General features: G+C 47.5%; 2 protein-coding genes across 3 annotated transcripts in view; both read left to right on the forward strand.

Annotated features, from left to right (window-relative positions):
- Positions 1–13,009, forward strand: part of LOC309446705 (uncharacterized protein KIAA1671 homolog) — a 36,141-nt gene extending 23,132 nt beyond the window's left edge. For both annotated transcript variants that reach the window (XM_082066680.1, XM_082066679.1), the window contains exons 2-8: positions 5,147–5,265; positions 5,806–6,061; positions 8,051–8,225; positions 9,015–9,142; positions 9,708–9,847; positions 10,000–10,082; positions 10,594–13,009. In XM_082066680.1, the coding sequence (XP_081922806.1) occupies positions 5,147–5,265; positions 5,806–6,061; positions 8,051–8,225; positions 9,015–9,142; positions 9,708–9,847; positions 10,000–10,078 (897 nt within the window). In that variant the 3' untranslated portion in view covers positions 10,079–10,082; positions 10,594–13,009. The remainder of the gene's footprint in view (positions 1–5,146; positions 5,266–5,805; positions 6,062–8,050; positions 8,226–9,014; positions 9,143–9,707; positions 9,848–9,999; positions 10,083–10,593) is intronic.
- Positions 13,010–16,911: 3,902 nt separating this feature from the next.
- CRYBB3 (crystallin beta B3) lies at positions 16,912–19,842 on the forward strand (the record flags this gene model as incomplete). Its single annotated transcript, XM_082065860.1, has 5 exons — positions 16,912–16,986; positions 18,507–18,625; positions 18,768–18,900; positions 19,035–19,177; positions 19,677–19,842. 5 exons carry the CDS (start codon positions 16,912–16,914, stop codon positions 19,840–19,842), a joined length of 636 nt encoding a protein of 211 aa, XP_081921986.1.
- Positions 19,843–19,917: the final 75 nt, after the last annotated feature.

The following is a 19,917-nucleotide window of genomic DNA, read 5'->3' on the forward strand; positions in this document are numbered from 1 at the left end:
TTGAGTACAGCAGCGTGGGTCCTTGGGATATAACAGTGCTAAATCTGCTGTGTGGGAGGACGTTTGAGTGCTTTTGGGCGCAGGCTGGGGCGGTCGGGGCACGCCTGTGTTTCCCATGCGGCTGCTCGTGCTCCAGTTTGCCCCGTGAAACCTCTTTGTCCCCTCCACCGCATCCCGGAGGACCCGGGGCTGGCGGGATGTTCCTCCTGAGCGTTCACCGGGGCTGGTCCCTGCAGCCGCTCTGCCTGCTGGCAGCGGTGGGGATGGCCAGCGGCACAGTGAAAAGACCTTGAGGTTGTGAGATTGATTAATTCAATTACTTTTGTCATTGCTCTTCGGCTTGGTCTCCAGCATTTGTAAAGCGCTTCCTTGGGTTGAAGGCATTCCTGTGCTTGTTTGGCGGGCCTCGTCCTCCTGTCCATGGGTGGAGCCTGTGTTGGAGGTCTCTTAACTTTCCTCATCCATTAGGTCAAAGAAAACGTCCAGTTCCTGGAAGTGCTTATCTGCGGGTGCCGTGCGGAGGGCGGGGTGGGGGCAGAGGTGCTGCCGTCGTCCGGGGACGTTGCTCTGGGACACCCGCTCCTTTCAGCGGTTTATTTAGAGACTGAGCTGGTAAATCTTCTCACCTGGCTGCTTGGAACTACCCAGAGCTTTGGTGTTGAACTATGACTTACTCCTTGTGGGCAGCACTGATCCGCCGGATAGTGAGTACTGATGGGTGCTGATTCCACCGAGTCAGACATTCCGTTTGCTCTTTTGGCCTTTGGGTACCTGCGAAGAAAAAACATGCGTGGGATGTGAAAGTTATAGGGTTTCTGAGGCCCTCTTGTTGTGGTGGGTTTCGGTTGGATTTGATGTGGTGGTGTGTTCTTGGTAAAGCTGTTAGTGGTCCAAAATATATTGTTTACCTTTCAGTAGTAATCCTTAGAATCATTAGAATAATTCAGATTAGAAGGGACCTCTGGAGGTCATCTAGCCCAACATCCTATTTAAAGCAGTCAGCTATGAAATAATAGAACAATTGGGACAGTTTTCTTGACTTGGAAGGACTTGTAAGCTCTTTAAGTGCAATGTCTCACTAATGGGCAGTGGAGTTCTGAATATGGGCAATTTGACCCAACCTCTGACTTCTTTACGTTAACAGAGGAGAAGGGGAAAAAAAGAGGGGAAAAAAAAACCTTTTCAAGAAATTAACAACAGTTTTTCTCTTTGAGTTTTTTATTAACAAGGTGGATGGTCAAATCTTCCTTCCGTTGTGCAATCACCTATTCATATTCATTTCATGGCAGCAGATTTTAACTTCCAGTTTTTGCACTTGGAGCCGTGGGGTGTGATTTGGACTGTCTGGTGTCTCGGTCTGTTACAAACAAAGCTATTTCTGAAACTAACTGTGCAGATTCTGACTCATGAGATCTCTTTCAGCTGCTATTCCTCATATGCCAGGTCTCTATTTCATATCGGTGCAAAAGAGTTTTTCACATAGATGTATGCATTCCTTCTTAGTTACCGTTAATTCTTGCACTGGTAGGGCCAATGTTGTGTGTGCATCATTTTCAGGAACTGGAAATTGCAGGAGTAATCAGCCCTGGACTGTTGTCAAACGCAGCGTAGTTCCCAAGGAGCACTGAAAGAGGCATAATCATAATGTCTCATTTGAGAAGAACTAGAGGCAAATCAGTATATGACTTGGCTGTTTTATTTCATATGAAAATTAAGTTGATTTTTTTTTTTTCCTGGCTACTGTTGTAAGAATTATGAAGTTAAAGATCAAAGCATGGAGAATTACAGCATTTGAATACCGGATTGAGAGCAGTATTTATTTGGGTTTGTGTGCTAAGACACAGGCCCCTCCTTTTATTGCCTTTTCCTTTTGAAATGTCTGGTTTTACTGTATCACGAATATTCTGTTTATCTAGGAAATGGCTGGATCTGGCCTAGCTCCGTGTGTTGTACATCTCTTCTTTCAACTTTGGTTTCTTCTTCCAAGGGATGGATAAAGAAAGAGAATGGATCACAGGCATTAACAAAAGGTTGTTGAGTTAATAGTGGGCAGTTATCTCTTACAGGAAAAAAGGGTTCTATTCAGAGCAGATCTGTTCTTCTGAGCAACAGAAAGCAGAGCCAGATGTGTCACTACTTCATCTTGCAGGATCTTATTTAAAAAAATTCATCCATCTGAAGAAGTGAGCTGTAAATTTGGATTTAGGCAAGGGAACGAAGTATGAAGCAGAAACTGTTTGTGTTTGGGAGCAGTACATGCTGGAAAGTATTTTCTTCTTTCTTCTCCCAGTACTTGGGTAAAAACTGGTTTTAGTTCACCTCGCTGTGCCACAGGATGCATTACAAGCACAGCTTGGCCATAGGAGGGGCCCTTCGATCTGTCTTCTGTGGTTTCATGTTAATTAAGGTGATTCAGGGCACTGTGGGATGTAATGGGCTTGTGGCAGAGCTGGAAATGGCCACTGATACATTCAGTAAGTCTTGCATTCTTTTCTCAATCTGCCTTAAAGCTTTCGATCTGTAATCCCAGTTTGTTCTTCATTCATGCTCTTTGTTGTAGCACCAAGTTGTTCCAAGTAAAATGTCAGTGCCAGAAAATGCAAATATATCTGTGTGACCTAATTTGAGCTGCTTGTGTCTAAAAGCATCTCAGCCATAAAACACAATGGTCCATATGCATCGTTCTCAGGGAATTCGTCGTTCTGACTGGTGGTTAGAAAACCACAGGATTCCCCGTACAAGCTCCTCACCATGAGCACGTGAGCGGGGCGGGAGGGAAATACTCTTGTATTTCTCAGGAACCACCGGACGTTTCCTCCCCCCTCCTCTTTTTTTTTTTCCCAACTTGATGCTTATTATGAATTTTATTTCAATCCCGATCTCACATTGCAAAGTACTGCGTTCTTGTAATCAACGTATACAGTGTATTTGTCAGGGATGTTGCCAATTCCCGCACAGAACAAGTTGCACATTTAGTAGAAGCTGTATCTGCAGCACCTCAGTGGCCCCTGCCCGATACCCCGGGTGACAGTGCAGGGACACAAAATGACCCAACAGACAGAACAGTCTTCCCCGTTTTGTTGGAAGCTGGTATATTCCACCAGCTCCAACTAAAGCCCGTTATCTGTATTACTTGCAGTTATTCACATTGGTTCTAGCTAGAAACGTAGTCTAAAGAGCTTAGGACCAGGAATGGGGGCAGCTGAAAGGCCACTTTGTTTGCTTGTGTTGGGGAGACATTGTTTATAACAAGTGCAGGGTTATCGTGGGAGCAATGGCTATAAGGAAAAAGCATGCACAGCTCAGATAATGCCATTTTGGCAGCAACAGGAAAGAATGTAGGTGCAAATATATTGCTCATCTGAAGGCTTGATAATTCTTAATAAACTTCGGCATTGCAGACAAACTCATCAGCACACGTTCCTCAGTTTCAGGCAACACTACCTGACATGATATATATTTGAACTGAGATGCAGTTTTGTAACCAAAATGACACAGTTAACACATAGTGATTCTGTGTGCTCAAACCAAACCAGCTGGCTGGTGAGGTGTGTGCTGTGCCGCTTGTACCTGGAATGGACTGACAAATGGCAGAACTCAGCTTCCCTCTGGACATAAGTGTGTATTTTTATATAGAAAGTGTAAGAATTACTACAGGTGAATCATCAGGCTTTGGGAACATCTGGAAGATGAGAAGCAGAAAACTTCCCTTCTTTGTAACTCACACACTGAGCGTCTGTTTTACTTGAGTGTTGCAAACTGAGAGTTTTACTTTGTCTAGTAATGATGCATTGTAATAGTTGGAATAAATGCTGGAGCCTCTTTTTGCTTTTTTCAGACCACTTTGTCAGCAAGAGGGTGACAGAACCAGAGGGGCAGTGGCTGGTAGCACAGTTGGGGAAATAAAAACTCATTAGAAAAGATGCAAACGTTGTGGGATTCTTCAGTAGCCAAGTATCAGTGTTAGTGAATTATCCTTAATGTCAGTGTTTTTATAATCTTAAGGCAGTGTTCTTTAGGTTTACAAAATCAAGGACACAAAAAGCATGCTATCTCTTTTTTTTCCTCCTGTAATCCCATTTCATTGAATACGGTTGTTACTTTCTGGGCGCTGCCTGAAGTAGAATAGATGTAATATATGTATTGGTAGTTTCCGCCAGCAGGTTCTGCTGGGGAGTCTGAGGGCGTGAGTGTTGGTTTGTTTGTTTTTTTAAAAGAGAAAAAGCTCAGGACAGGTGGAAAACAATATAATGTGCTGTCAGATGAGATCTTCATAAGCGAAGTTGATACAGCACTGAAAGCTGTACTTGTATTCGTTCAGAATAATGAATGCGAAAAGGGCCAATGTCTAATTATCTATGCACAAAGTATTATTTCAGTAACTATCTAACTTCAGTGCGTAACTGAGTACAACTGCAAAACAAAAGGTGCGAGAGCGCCACAATCTGGAGCATATGAAGGTTCTGCTGCAAATGGGGGTGCCAGTGCAGCTGAGCCACCTCTGTCCTTAGATGCACCGTTACCTGCTATGAAAGTGGCAAATCTATGAAATAAAAAGACTTAGGAAATGAAATATCAGAATAGAACACAGAAGAACCACCATGGTCTGTCCTGCTACACTGTACATTGTGTTTGAACTTTACATTAGCACACATCAATTTGTCAAAGACTTTCTAGTGTCTGGCACTATGCTTATTTATTTATTTATCATTTCTAGTTTGAATGTCTTCCAAAGAAAGAGCTGGGGAAAACAAGCTCCTTTTATTAAACCCAGGCAAAGAGCAGTAGAGTTGGTGTTCCCTTTGTATGCTTGGGGAGGTAAAATGCAGTCCCCAGCAGAATTCTTTCTGTTTGCACAGGTGCTTCTAAAAGACTTTGTGCAACCTGAGGTAAGAATAATCTTAAAGGAATATGGAGTTACGAAAACCGGGGAGTCAGTTCCTGCTCTAGAACCCAGGAAAGCACAGCTCGTTTTGTGGAGAATCGTTGTGCTGAGTGCACAGCCATTTCCACGTTGAAGTTCGTTCCCGGTTTTACATTGACCAGGTTGAACTGGTAAATTCAAAACCACCGCAGCAACTAAAATCTGTTAATCATTTAGGCGAGGGCTAAAGGAATGCTGAACTGTGGCGCTTGTTGGTTGCAGGACCAGCTGAAGCAGTGCTTCTCCAGGCAGCCCCCGGACGCCAAGGACACCGACACGCTGGTGCAGGAGCCCGACAGCCAGTACGGCACCTGGAGCGAGCAGCGGCACAGCGGGGACAGGTGAGGGCCAGCGGCGTCCCCTCCACCACCCCCGAGCTTTGCTTGCGCTGGGGGACGAGGAGAAACCCTTGGGCTGAGCTGCGTGCTCAGCTTCAGTGACTATACAGTTTCTTTAGTCTATAGGTGAAGAAATCGTTCTTGAATATCTGCAAAGGTTTGAAAGGTAAACTCCATCCTCCAGTGGGGATGCAGTATCACCGCTTTTATAAGTGATGACAAAACCACCTTGGACTGGAATAGATTTAACAAGTCTGCTAGGGAGTGAAACACAAGTTAGATGTTATTTTTTTAGTGTTAAAACGGTAGAAAAAGATGTTGGAAAAACAGTTTTTCTTGAGAAATAGGCCAAATGGCCTTGACTAAATTAATATAGATAGTAAAATGTTTTTAATGCTTTGTATTTATATTTGTAATTATAATTAGAAATGTGTTTTAAGTTCTACCTTCATTTATTGTCTGCCGTGTATGGGTGATCCAAACTATGCTTGCATGTATTTGTTCACCCTGAAATCTCACAGATTTCATTTCCTCAATTTGCAGCTTTGTGCCTGAATCTCCGTCCTCGGAAAACGATGTCATTTCGACGAGAAAACAGCCTCCAAATAGCCACCCGTCTTCCCTGTCCTCTCAAACGGAACCCACCTCCCTGGCCGATCACCATGACTTCTCCAAAGACCAAAGGAGCAGGAGTTTGGACCGTTCCAGCACTGACATGGACTCTACTGACGGGACCGATTTACCTCCTGTCGGGGACACCTACCCGGATGGCAAGACCACCGATTTCTCCTTCATCGATGTGAGTTACCATAATGGGAAACACAACGTCTGTTTCTACATTAACTAAATTGTTACCTGCGTTAAGCACCACGAAGCAGTGTCTTCCTTAAACTTTGCGCTCAATCTTCCTCTGGCTTTTCTTTATCACATTGAATTTTCCCAGCTGACTTCCTACCTGAAAAGTTTAAGATGAAAACCACAAAGTTCTTCTATTTCCTGTAATGCTCATGTTTTGGGAGATGCCAAAAAGCTGTTGGCCTCAAATAATGTCTGCTAATGGCTGAATAAAGTTGCCATTTCTGTTTCTGTTCCTCAGCGAGCTGTAACAGAAGAGTTGAATGGCTCCATGAACATCAGAAACGTAATTAAATAACACAAATAGCCGGTGACTGCTGTGCTCTGAGCCATGCAGATTTGAGGCTATAAAGACATTTGCTAATATTTTTCTTTTTTACAATTGGTCTCCTTCTGTAGTAGCTCACAATTGCATTTTAAAGGATTTTTTTCATGCTTAAGGATCTTGCAGCTGGTATAAGAACAGTAATTTCTGGCCGTGCACAATTAGGTGAGGTTTAGAGTTCTTTGAAAGCACTAACACAACTGCAGCTTTTCAGTATAGCATGTAGGAAGCAGTGCCTTTTTTTTGGTAAGGCTTGGTACACCTTTTTTGTTATTATTATATAATATCTAATGGCAGACACATAGGTAAGTGCAAGATTCCCTACTTAAGTGTCTGGTGCAGCTGCTAGGAAGGTGTCGGATGTGCCGCTTTGCCTCTGGAGGTGCTGTGACGCCTCCTGATCCGCGGCGTGGGCTGCTCGCCGAGACGTAGGACGGGTGCGAGCGGGTCTGTGCTGGAGGCAGTTTGGTCTGGTGCAGAATTGGCTGTGAAAATCCCAGCTGCTTCCTGCGTGGGCTGTTGGAAAATGCTCCCAGCCAGCTCTGCTCTCCGCTGGGGAACTGCAGAATCCCCGGTTTTGCCAGAGCAGGGGCTGCTCTCATCTTGCAGAAGCCACGCTTGGTCCACTGCTTGGAGATCCCCAACCTTGGCCTTGGTATCAGTGAATAATCCTTTGGCAGGATATCCCAGGTGCAGTGTTTGCTCTGTAAAGGGAGCGTTAGTGTCCCAGGACAGTGTGGATGGCGTTTTGTCTCTGTCAGTGTTTCTGCAGGTAGTGGAGATGGCTCCACATTGTGCTGTTTCCTGGACAGCTGAAGGTGTCTCTTCACAACATTGGTAACTTCAAGTACAGCTGGCGATATGCTGCTTTAATTAGTAGTTTATTCCTGACCTGAAATCACTTGAAAAGAAATAAAATCACATCTTCTGAAGCAAACATCATTGAGCCTCACTTTTTCTGGGCACAGGCAAATCTCTAACAACAAATTGCTTTAAATAAATTACAGCCCCTTTTGCTCTGTAAATGTTATAGTCTCACCGTTGTGCACAGAGACAGGTGTGTTGGGAATGACTGGTCACAGAAATGTTCTGAATGCCGTGACACTAACTTGCAGCGTCCTGGTTGCTGGTGAGCAGCTTGAAATTGCTGTGGATTCCGCAACTCATCAGAACAGTGAAATTACAGCACTCTGCTTCCAAAAAATCTATCTTAATTGCTCTTTTTAGATTCAAGTCTTCTTACTGGCCTTTGCCTGGTACTAGCCAGCACGGCCTGTGTTCTTACAACACTCTAGGAACCAAAATCCTATTTATTGCAGGGGTTTTTTTTTAATTAATCTAGTGAAAATAATTCATGCAGATCAGCCATCCACAGCCAAGAGAGATCAAAGAACCACTATTGCACCCAGTTAGCCACAATGTAGCACATCCTCATCATAAATTCTCTTTAATATCATTTTAAGTAACTATAAGAATAATAATCAGGCAAATAGATATAGTTTAATTAAATTGAATGAATTAATGCGTTAAAATAGGTTGGGAAATCATGGATGAGATGACTTTTGTTTTTAGTCTGGTTGAAAGTAAAGGTTTTGCTTCTTTTTATAGCAAACCACCGTTCTGGACTCCAGTGTGCTGAAGACTCGAGTGCAGCTCAGCAAGAAGAGACGCCGTCGGGCTCCTGTTTCCCACTCTCTTAGAAGAAGCAGAGGGCTAGAGTTTGAAAACAGATTTTCGTTGACGGAAGAACCAGATAACACCTGGATGTTTAAAGATTCCACAGGTATCCCTCAACTCTCTGAAATAATGAGCCGTAATCAACTCGGTTATAAGGGCAGGGATTTCCAGGTGGTATAACATACCTGAAGGTGCATCAGGGTTTCACGGCAGCTTCTCTGTCCACCTCTGCATCATCCTCTCATCACGTCTCCCCCTTGGTTCCTTGGAGTGAGGGCAGACGCAGCAGCCAGACCTACAAGGACCAGGGAAAGGAGAGCTTGGCTGCCATTTCCTTTGGCTTCTGCCTTAAGAGGTTTTTTTGTTCTTGTTCACTGAGAAAACACTGAGTTTAGAAACCACTATGGTTGGATGTGTTCTGTAGCACACTCTTTCAATCTAAACCCATGTTTTGATAAGGGCAACTGTAATTGCTCATAAATATTCTTTCTTTCTAGCATCCCTATGTACCACAGCACTAAAGAGGATAAATCAACTCCTTCAGATTCGTTATATTCGAGCAGGGGCTGGACCACATAACTTTCTGATGTCTCTTCCAATCTAAATTAAATCTCACGTTCTGTGAGCAGTGGAGATGTTGAGAAGCAGCAACATTCCTTAAATTAGGAGTCTTCTGCCCCATCATCTCTGTCAGCAAGAAGCGTTTCGATTGCTGAGTACTGAGTATGTTTGTTGCTTTGATCTGTCACATTGGCTGCAGTCCTGTGGTGTGTTAATACTACTCGTTATACATTTTTGAATGGAAGGAGAGATCTGAAACAAGGTATCAATGAGAAGCCTGCTGACTAATGTTTTTTACCTCTGCCTTTTTTTTCTGTTTTTTTGTAACAATTAGAAGAGAAGAAAACTATGCAACAGGAAGATTCTGATGAGGAAGACAAGATACAGCACACGGCAAGATCATCTTCTGTCCAAGCCCAGAGACTGCCCATATTTCCAGGGATGGACCACTCTGCTCTCAAGGTGAGCACGGGCAGAGCAGTTAGAGCAGCTCAGGAGCTGCAGATGCTCACTGGGATCTGAGCCAGGACCTTCTGCTGAAGGTGACCACGCTGCTGGGGGGACCAGGACCTTCTGCTGAAGGTGACCACGCTGCTGGGGGGACCAGGACCTTCTGCTGAAGGTGACCACGCTGCTGGGGGGACCAGGACCTTCTGCTGAAGGTGACCACGCTGCTGGGGGGGCCAGGACCTTCTGCTGAAAGTGACCACACTGCTGGGGGGGGGACCAGGACCTTCTGCTGAAGGTGACCACGCTGCTGGGGTGGGGGGTGGGTGTGATGTGTGGAAAAACCTTGCAGTTGACTTCCTCATGCCTAACTATTGGTTAGAAATACTAAGGGATTTGGGGGAAAAAAAATTTGCTTTGCAATGCAAACATGCTTTAAAAACTGCGTAAGTTTACAAGAAATGTATTCATTGATTTCAGACATGGATTTCTTGGTTGTTGTTTTTATAAGTCTGAGTTGTTTGGTTTGCGTTAAAAAAGAAAATAAATCTGAATGCTGCTCTTTATCTTTACTTTTTAGGCCCAGCTGCGGAAAAGACAAGTGTCTGAGAGCCCTGGTGAACCGAGTTCTGCTCAGCTGTTCAAATCCCCAAAGCCGCAGCCGCAGCTCGGAGCTGCCGGTAGCAGACTGCTGCCCTCCAGCGTGGAGAAGGAGGACAGGTGAGGCTGCAGGGCCGCAAAGATGCAAGAACTCCTTTTGGTGGAGAAAAATAAGCCTTTCCAAGGCCGTAAGGGAAACTGTATATTTCTTTTTGTTTCTGTAGTGAGTTTTCAGAATTAAATAATGAAGAGTGGGGTTTTTTATATCTTAGGTCAGAAGAAAAGTCTCCTCAGTGGCTGAAGGAGCTGAAATCAAAGAAGAGACAGAGCCATCATGAGAATCAGGTCTGAAAAGGTACCGTCCACCAAGGAGAGGGGCTTGGTGAGAGTGTGCAGGGATAAAAACACACCTGGAAAACCTTCCTTAATGTGTCCGTATAACAACTCCCTAAGCAGAAACATTAAGCCGGACTTTCATAGAAAGATTCACCCAGGAATGTAAAGTAATTCTGGGATGAGGCAGAGCAGCTTTTGTAGAAGCGAAGTTTTCATTCATAGGTCATAGTTTCACTGATTTTTCTGTGGATAATTTATTTTAACAACACTTGTTCTGTGCTGCAAGAGCAAGTCTCTCACCAAGTAACCAAGGTTTGCCCGTGTTTTGTAAACCTCAGCGCATGCTGTTTCAGCAGAATTCTGGGCAGCTCTTGAGCATCCAGCACATTAAAAAGGGTGAGACCAAGATGACACTGCAACAATTACATGTATTTGTGGGGCTTTTCTGTTACAGACACCGAGCAGGGTCTGTCTGCACGACTGTGTTATATCATTGCTTCAGTTCCATTGCTTCTGTTTTTTCCTTCCAGATAGCGAAGAAGATAAAGAAGTTTAACAGAAGCCTTAACTCATCTGAACTTAAAATTCACACGTCATGTTGCTGCTGTTTGCTTCCTGCCTCAACTGCTATGTGCATGGTGCCTTCCTGTTTTGTGGAGAAAGCTGCTTAAAATTCATAGTCAAATACAAAGCTGTATCTTTTGTGGTGTGGGAGGACAGTCACTTTAGACCTGCCTGGAAGAAGAACCGGTGGCTCTTAGTTTGTCACTTGGGAAAGTCCTGGAAGGTCGTGATGGCTGCTCTGGGGATGCTGTGCGCCGGGGAGTCCCCTCGCTGCTCAACAGAGACGACACGGGTGTTCGGTGGCTCAAAAGTGTGACTTTTGGTGGCCGTGTAAGGCTGGGCTTTGTGTTTGTTTATGAAAATAACAATTTTAATCAAATTTATCTTTTTTTTTTTTGGTGTGAAAAAGTACGCTCCTATTTAGAATGAAGTTTGTGGAAGGTGAGAGTGAAAGAACAAACAATGTTTACTGCCATATTGAAAAAGGAAACTTGATTATTTTTTGTAAAATGTATTTTTGATTGGCTTATATTTACATGTGATCTGCTGACCTGGCAGATGGATATAATTTTTAGATGAACAAAATGTTAACTTTTGTCACTCTTGAAATGGTATATTCTGTGTTTTGTCAGCATGTGGAATAATTGCTTCATTGGAATGTCTTTCCTAAAAAGGATCAAGCAATAATGTCAACCAGTTCTCTTTAAAAAAATAAATGTAAATACTGTTTTTATAACAAAAAAGGAAGGGAAGAGGGAGGATGTTACACTCATATCAGGGTTCCAGTTAATTATTGAATGTCACTTTAATAGCAGTTTGGATAGTCCCACTTCATATTTTTATTCGTTAATCTGTAAATACCAGGGTTAAGTTTTTATTTTTATGCTGATTTTGTGGGATAACCTAAATGTGATCTTCAGTTTCTCAGATGATTTACTTTTCTTCTTTTGGTAAAACCGACGTTATAATAGTGGTATAGATATCTCATGCATAACACGGGTGTGATGAATATCACTACGATCTCAAATATGTTAATATCTTTGAATACAGATTCTGAAATACCAAGATGTCCATTGAAGGCATACTTTATTCTTTCCCCAAATAAGTGCTCTTTTCAGTAAACCTTTACAAATGTAGCCCAACGAGGGAGGTTTTTCCATCGTGTCCGTATTGGATGAAGAAAGCAGCAACATGGAGACCACGGGGGGCTCCGGTGCCCTCCTGCAGCAGGCGCTGCTCCTCGCGTTGCCCTTCCCCTGCCCTCATAGCTCTAGGTATTAAAGCACCAGCACTTGAACTCATTTTCCTGTTGTTAACGATGAGCGTTTGGGAAAGCTCGCTGTCCGCGGGGTCACCGCGCTCCTCCTGCCAAAACCACGTGCCAATTCTTCTCCTGGAGGAGCCGCGGCCGAGGTGGATCTTAGACCTGCTCTGCTCGTGGGAGATAGAGCAGCATGCCAGGAGACAAGTCCCATCTGTGCATCTCTCTCTCCCAGATTTAGTTCCGATAGCAGCTCCCTGTACTTAACGGAGATGAAATGAATACATTTCTCTTATGTAAAAAAATCTTTATGTGCTGCTTGGCCCAGTTTCACATCAGAGCTGTTGCCACCATTACAGTTTTATAGCCCTTTCTGCTACCAAGTAAGAAATGATCACCCAAGATTCCTGCCGAGCGGCTTTGAACCCCGGGTGATGGGCTTTGGTTGAGTTCAGTCAACCAGACTGTTAAAGAGCTCCTCTTCAAACGTTGCACATATTTTCTTCTCCTCTTTTCTTTAGACGATGGTGGAAGAGGCAACTCTTTAAGATAAGCTTTGCTTACGTGTCCTTTGGGTGTTGTTTAAGGCAGCGCTCTGGGTTTACCATGGGGTGTAAACCGCGTGTGACACGCTCAGGCCAGCCCTGAGCAGCAGCCGCTGCAGCTGGGACAGGAGGACGAAAGGGTTTTGTGACCATGACCCAGCTTACCTTAAACCAGGCCTAGAAATCAGGTAAATTCTCCTTGCTTACGAGAATATTTACACAGGCTTGATTAGCGAATTCAGCAGGTTGGCATTACCACCAGTCAGAGGATTTTCTGGTTCTTGGTCTAATAAACGAAGGCCAGAAATTCTGTACCTGCGTGTTTGGGTCTGAGGGAACTGAGGGGATTCAGACGAGGTTTCCACAAAGCCCATTGAATGTGTCTGCATTTCCACGTCTGCTTGGACAATGCACTGAAACTTACTGTATTTAGTAGTTTAACCTACTACTGAAAAATGTTTAATGCTTAAATGTCTAATTAAAAAGCATCTTTAGAATGTTGTTGAATGGGAAAGTGTCTTTTCTGCTCTATCAGTTCTTTATATTGTACATGGATTAAATATCTACTTCCTTCTCTTCAGGTTGTCACTATGTAATAAAAGATATATAAATATGTTATTATTTCTTAAATGACAGACCATACTGTGATACACTTTATATAATTCTATTTTAATTCCAAATAATGATGGTTGAATTTCTTACACTTTTGTTGCCACACACACACACACATATATATATATATATATATACATACATATTTTAAGCCCTTAGCTTCAGCACTTTCTTTGGGTGTGATTTTTCATTGATCACTGGAACCTGCCTTAGAGCAGGTTTTACCTCTTCTCCTAATAGTGTCTGAGCAATAACGAAGGTGCTGGGGACCCGGTGGCCTCGTCCCTTCCTTTACAGCTGCTCAGCTTTCTTCCCTTTGCTTACAAAGCCACATCAGTAATGTTTTTAAAACTGAAAGTACATGGCTTGTGGCATTTAGAAACACTTCTTACTGCACTTTTCTCTCATTATTACCAGAAATCCTCCTCCTGTTTCAGTTTGTCGTTTGGGGATTTACATGGCTACTCTGTTGTGGTTGGAATCCCTGGTTGTGGGTTCCTTCCTTTTTATTTTTCTGGTTGCAAATTCACCTTTTTAGGGTCTGTGTAGCTTGTCTTAGAGTCCTTGCAGTTTCGTAGCTGTTCCGAGTCCCCCTGCTTTGGTTTTACTTCCTGCAGAGAAAGAGGCGACAGTTCTGTCATTCAGCCTCTCAAGCCTGGAACCTCCTTACAAAAGTATTATCAGTATTGACCCCACCACCTTTTTGCTGGCACAGAAGTTTGCTTTACCCTCTTTGTTTGCAAACAATTATTGGCAAACTGTTAAATGCACTATGTGTCAAACTTAAAAACGCAATCTGTTAACCAGCGTCTGTTTCTGAGCCTCAGTGCTTGTGCGGATGCGGAGATGTGTCTCCTGGCCGAGGGGTGAGCCCGGGGACGTGGTTTGTGTCCTGGAGAGCTGATACCAACATAGCGGGGATCAGGGCAGCTCTAAGATAAAGAGTAAATAGTTTTAAATACAATGCTTTAAAAGTCTGCACCCAGTTAAAGGCTCTTCTGTCTCAATGCCTTTATTCCCCTTACTATGAAAATATTGGTGGTGACACTGCGGTGTCATTGCCCGTGGTGTGACTGTGTGTCAGAAGGGAGAGCAGGTTTGGCAAACGTCCCACGTAGCCTTATAGAATATGTGAGTGCAGGTCACAATAGATATCCTGTGCTATAGAAAATATCTTGTACTACATAGTTTCCGAAGTAATAAAGATACTCTCGCTGTTGCGTATTGTACTGTACAATTACAATTCAAGTTTACCAGATATTAAGAGAAAAATCCATTTTCTAACACCATGCTGTCAGCATTTCTCAGAGGGATTTAAGAGGCTGACAGCAAACGGAAATTGAGTTCTGTTAGGAAGACAGATCACGGGTATCTAGTGCCCCTTCTGTCATGTTTTTGCAATTGCCTTATCAGTGTGCCAGCCCTGGGAAAGGAAGATTCCCGGGCCCTGCAGCCCCTGAGCTCAGGGTAATGGGGACACTAGCGAGGAACCGACTGGTGAGAAAGATTTTGTATTTCTAGTCTGCTGTTGTAATGCTCATAGCTCATATATGTATGTATGATTTTCTATGTCATAGAATTTTGGTTGAAAGAGTCATCTATACTGGTTTCAGGCTTTAAAGCAGTTTTTTTTTTCCCCCGCCTTTAGCTTTGGTCCCAAGAGGCAGTAGCATTTTCTTCAGTGGATCAAACTTGTGTATTGAGGCTACTGTTCACTTTTGGAAGGGAACGTTCATTTTGTTAACCTCTTTCGCTTTAGGGGAGTTGGTTTTGGTTTTGGTGGAGGGTGACTCTGCCACCTCTCACCACCTCCTCCCACACTGCTGTAGTTGTTTCTGCTTGCAAGGCATATTTGCACATTGAGTCGCACAGTTCTTATTCAGACCTGGGCAGACCTGCTGCCCTTGTCTTGCCCCCTGTTCCTCAGTTATTCCCACCTTAGGAGCCCAGTGCCTTGTCCATTAGGCCACTGGTGTTGCAGCCAGGCAATTCTGTATTCAAAGACGAGACGTAACTGTGAGAAGGAGCCGAATGCACCAAACAGACTGAATCAAACTGCTGTCCGTGCTGGGCTCTTTGTAGGTACGAAATGTCATTTGACTGGTGACAACGGCTGCTGCTGAGCTGCACCGTGCAGCTCTTGGCGCTTACTTTTTGCTAGTTTACATGTGGGTGCTGGTGCGGACAGGACAGGTTTGCACCCATCTGCCGGTCAGACAAACTTCAAATTCCTCCAGCTTGTCCTGCTGGAGTAGCTTTTTGGCAATTTTGGTAAATGTTTCACGTGGGATTTCTTAGTTTTAAGACACTAAGAGCAGGTACCAACCCCTGTAAGAGCCGCAGTAAATGGAGATGTGCACGGTTGGGTGTAGCTCAGTGTTCCTGGAGAAGAGGGAATCGCGATCGCTCCCAGCGCAGTGAAACGCTGTCGGCTCGGCCGCTGGTGCCGCAGGGCTGCCCGTTCCCCCGTCAGATCGGGCTTCCGATGGATTAACCCAGGTACGAGACCACATTGGTCTCCTCGAACCCCAGACCATGAGCACTGGTTGTTCTGGGCAGGGAGACGGGTGCAAAGAAGAAGAGACTCGATGGAGATGATCCTGGGAAAGGCCAAAGCTGAAGCAAGAACCCGAATCTTGGGTGCTGGTCCTGCCCCTCTGCTGCAGCACCAGCTGCCTCCAGTGCTCCCGGGACCTGACACCGGCCCTGTGTCTCATCTTGTGTTGGAGCCCAAACAAGCTGTAAATATTTTGCCTTTTCTTCTCTTTTTTTGCTTTGTGCAGGGCTTGGCTTCTAGGTGAAACCCATTAACAGCTAATGGGAGAGTTTTCCAGAGAACCTGGCAAGAAGCAGCGTGAACGTGCTGACGTGAATTTCGCCGTTAATCTTCTGGAAATCGAGCGGCACATTTTTAAGGGACAGCCGAGAGAAATCTGACTAAGGTTTGCACAGCACGCTGCGAGCCCGCGCTATTGAGATGAAATCTCATGGACGGAATTCAGTGGACGCAGCTGCTGTATCAGCATCCCAATAATGTGCTGTTCTGTTCAGAAGCAACCCATAAATAGCCGGGCCGGCCGCGCCGCCGGCAGAGCGGAACCGCGCTGGAGAGGTAGCGGCAGCACGGCTTGGACTGCAAGGGGCTTTAGGAAAGAATTAACGTGTCTGAATTGAGGTCTTGCTATAGTGAACTTTTTGCTGATGCTTGGCGAGAGGTGGTGCTGCGGGGGTTTGGTTGAGGACGCTGGTCAATCTTGGTGCCTTTTATTGGTCTATTAACCTCTCGACAGCCCCTCGCGTTTGCGTGGGGAGAGCAGAGGAGGGAGGTGTGTTCGGCCAGGGTTTCCTGTTCAAGAGATGTTCCTGGAGAGCGAGGAGGGGGCTCTGGCTGCCACCCCCCCGCCGAGGCGGGTCCCGTCCCCCGGGTGCAGGAAGCCATCAGCCTTCATGTTGTTGGGGACAGGTGTCGGCAGCTGGAAGCTGAAACCCAGCAAATTCCTGCTGAAAACAAAGGGCAGGCTTTTAGAAATAAGCTTAGTGAGCAGCTGGGTGAGTTGCCCAGGGTCAGCGAGGGATCCCGGGTCCCTTGGGAGATGGTTTGGTTTGGTCATGGGCTCTCTGGCCCCAGGATGATGCCTGGATGAGGATGCAGGAGGGAGGGGAGGGTGGATAACGGGTGTTTCCTTCCAGACTGGACATCCCTGGGACTCACAGCTGCTGCCCTGGGGGGGATGTGTTCGCCGCTGCCTGTTCCCAAGCCAGCTTCATCTCTTGTATTTTATCAAGTACTTTTATGTGAGGTGTCAGCCTTTACATTATGAAGTGATGCTGTGTTAACGTCCTGCGATTTGGGTTTTCCAGGCACAATGACTGAGCAGCAAAGTCCCCCCGAGCAGATGGCGACTGGGGAGGGTGCTGGCGAGCAAGGTGCCAATTACAAGGTATACTGGGGGAACTGGTTACAGACGGACTCTGAGTGGTGCCGCAGGTCACTGTGTGTACACCAGGCTGGCACCAGTGTCAAAGCGCTGCGGGTTGTACTGGGGAACCAGGTGGCCTCCGGCTCTCCTAAGGCAGCAGCATGTTGGTATCATTGCTGATAAATCTGCTGCTTGTCTGCCAAGCTGAGCTGTGCGGGCTGGGGATGAGGCTTCGTCTGGGGGATTTGCTGCTGCCTGGCAGGAGGAGACGCTGCTCGCTGCGTTTGTGGCTGCCAAGGACATTTACTGCTGGGCTCATGTGCAGCTGCGCAGCATTTTAATCCAGGAGATAAAGTATTCTGTCATGACAGGGATCGGCTGGACGTTTGAGCAGTGAAAGTCCTGATATATTTTTTTAGGTTATAATTCTTAGGCTTGTGGTTAGAGGTAAATCAGCTGCGGGTGTTGGAATGGCTGCAGCCCGGGAAACCAAGCAAAGCTGCTCCTGGCCAGGGAAGGCTGGAGGTGGGAGAAGATCCTGCAAACAGGGTTAAAGAAGTGCTGGGAGCTTGGGCTGCTGATTGATCTGAGGTGGGAAGAAGTTCCTGAGGGCCATGGGTGCCACCTCCATCCCTTGATACCCCCACCACACAGTGTCTGCAGGAGCCTCTGCCCTTGGCTGGGGCACTGGGGGTTTTGGCTGGGACCCGTTTTGGGGGTTCCTGCCGCGCCTGTGCCCGGCCTGGCTGCCGTGCCCACCCCAGCTGTGCCGGGCGCCCTGGTCCCTGCAGCCCCTGGCACGGCCCCGAGCTCGTCCCGCAGCTCTGCGGGAGCGGGAGGTCCCAGGGAGGCATCGCGGTCACTGCACCGGGCAGCGTTTAGAGGAAAACACCAAAAACCAAGCTTGTGCCAAGCCAGGGGAAGGTATTAATGGATCTGGGGGAGCAGCGAGAAGGAAAGGATGGGCCATGACTGGGGGCAGGAGACCATGGTCCCTGAGGTCTCTTAGCACAAACCTTCTGCATTTTAGATGCTGTTTTCAGCCTGCCATGGATGAAATATCAGCCTGTGTTTTACCAAGCAAATGTCTTTGGCCGGTAGCTGGATGTGGAGCGAAGCCTGGGAGGCGTCTGCCAGGGCAGGGGACGTGGCTGAAAACAAAGGGCAGGCTTTTAGAAATAAGCTTAGTGAGCAGCTGGGTGAGTTGCCCAGGGTCAGCGAGGGATCCCGGGTCCCTTGGGAGATGGTTTGGTTTGGTCATGGGCTCTCTGGCCCCAGGATGATGCCTGGATGAGGATGCAGGAGGGAGAGGGGGGTGGATAATGGGTGTTTCCTTCCAGCCTGGACATCCCTGGGACTCACAGCTGCTGCCGCTGGAGAGGAGCCGTGTCGGTGCAGGGCAGCGGGGATGGAGGGGCCGCGGTCGGGGCGTTTTGCTCTGCTGCTCCTTGCGTTTGCCAAGGGGAGTCCTGCAGCAGCACAGGGCGCTGCCCCCACAGTGTGGCTGCAGGAGCAGCCGACAGCGTGTCTCCCCCCTTTAGATCACAATCTATGAGCTGGAGAACTTCCAGGGGAAGAAGTGTGAGCTGACGGAGGAGCTGCCCAGCATCACGGAGAGAGAGCTGGAGAAGGTGGGCTCCATCCAGGTGGAGGCTGGCCCGTAAGTCAGGGCTGCGGAGGATGCCGCAGGGTTGGGGGTGCAGGGAGAGCATCCCCCACCTCCCGGGGAGCGGCAGCGTTGCCTCGTGCTGGGCTGCTCCCCCAGGGACAGCACAGCCACCCCCAGCCCCCCGGTCCCACAGGTGGGTGGGCTTCGAGCGCCAAGCCTTCGCCGGGGAGCAGTTTGTGCTGGAGAAGGGCGACTACCCGCGCTGGGACTCCTGGTCCAACAGCCACAACAGTGACAGCCTGATGTCCCTCCGTCCCCTCCAGATTGTGAGTAGTGGCTGTGCCGGGGTGTCTGTGCCCCTGGGGACACCCTGCGTGGCTGCAGTGATGGGATCTGCCAGGGTGGGGGGTCTGAGGGGCCGGGGTCACACAGGGCAGCCCCTGATGCTGCTTCCCCCCAGGACAGCCCCGACCACAAGATCCAGCTCTTTGAGAACACGGGCTACACGGGGCGGAAGATGGAGATCGTGGACGATGACGTCCCCAGCCTCTGGGCCCACGGCTTCCAGGACCGCGTGGCCAGCGTCAGGGCCCTGAACGGAACGTAAGGACGGTGACACTGAGGGCACATGGGATTGCTGTGACAAGGTCCTGTCCCATGACATCGCGGTGTGGCAGCAGGGGTGCTGGGCACAGCCACTACAGCAAGGACAGGGCAGCTGTCCCGGTGATGCTGCTCATACCCATTGTGTCCCTTGCCACCTGCCCTGGCCCGCAGGGAGTGATGGGGACCAGGGCAGCATCCCTGGGCTGTGTGATGGCTCCTTGTCCTGCCCCAAACAGCAGGACACCGCTGCAGGAATGGTGGAGTTGACACACTGTGGTCCCTTCTCTGCCCTGGGCTGTCTGTCACCTCCCAGCACGATGGCACTTCCCAGCCGGGCTCTGCAGCTGCAGCCTTGCTCTGGCAGTGATGCTCGGTGGCTGCGGCAGTGTCACCAGAACCACCATGGCTGGGGGGTGTGGGCCTGGGGATGATGTGGCCATGGCAGGGGCTGGAGCTGCCCCTGAGCACTGCTGAGAGCCACCTCTGTCCCCTGCAGGTGGGTGGGCTACGAGTTCCCTGGGTACCGAGGCCGCCAGCACGTCTTTGAGAAGGGCGAGTACCGGCACTGGAACGACTGGGACGCCAACCAGCCCCTCATGCAGTCTGTGCGCCGCGTGCGCGACCAGCAGTGGCACCAGCGGGGCAGCTTTGAGAACAGCTGAGGGACACGAGGGACACCCCCCCGTGCCAACCGCGCTGGGGGCTGCCTGATGTGATGCCGCTGGCGGATGCTGTGA

The sequence above is a fragment of the Streptopelia decaocto genome (assembly GCF_964273445.1).
Source record: "Streptopelia decaocto genome assembly, chromosome: 15".
NCBI classification, from domain to species: Eukaryota; Metazoa; Chordata; class Aves; order Columbiformes; family Columbidae; genus Streptopelia; species Streptopelia decaocto.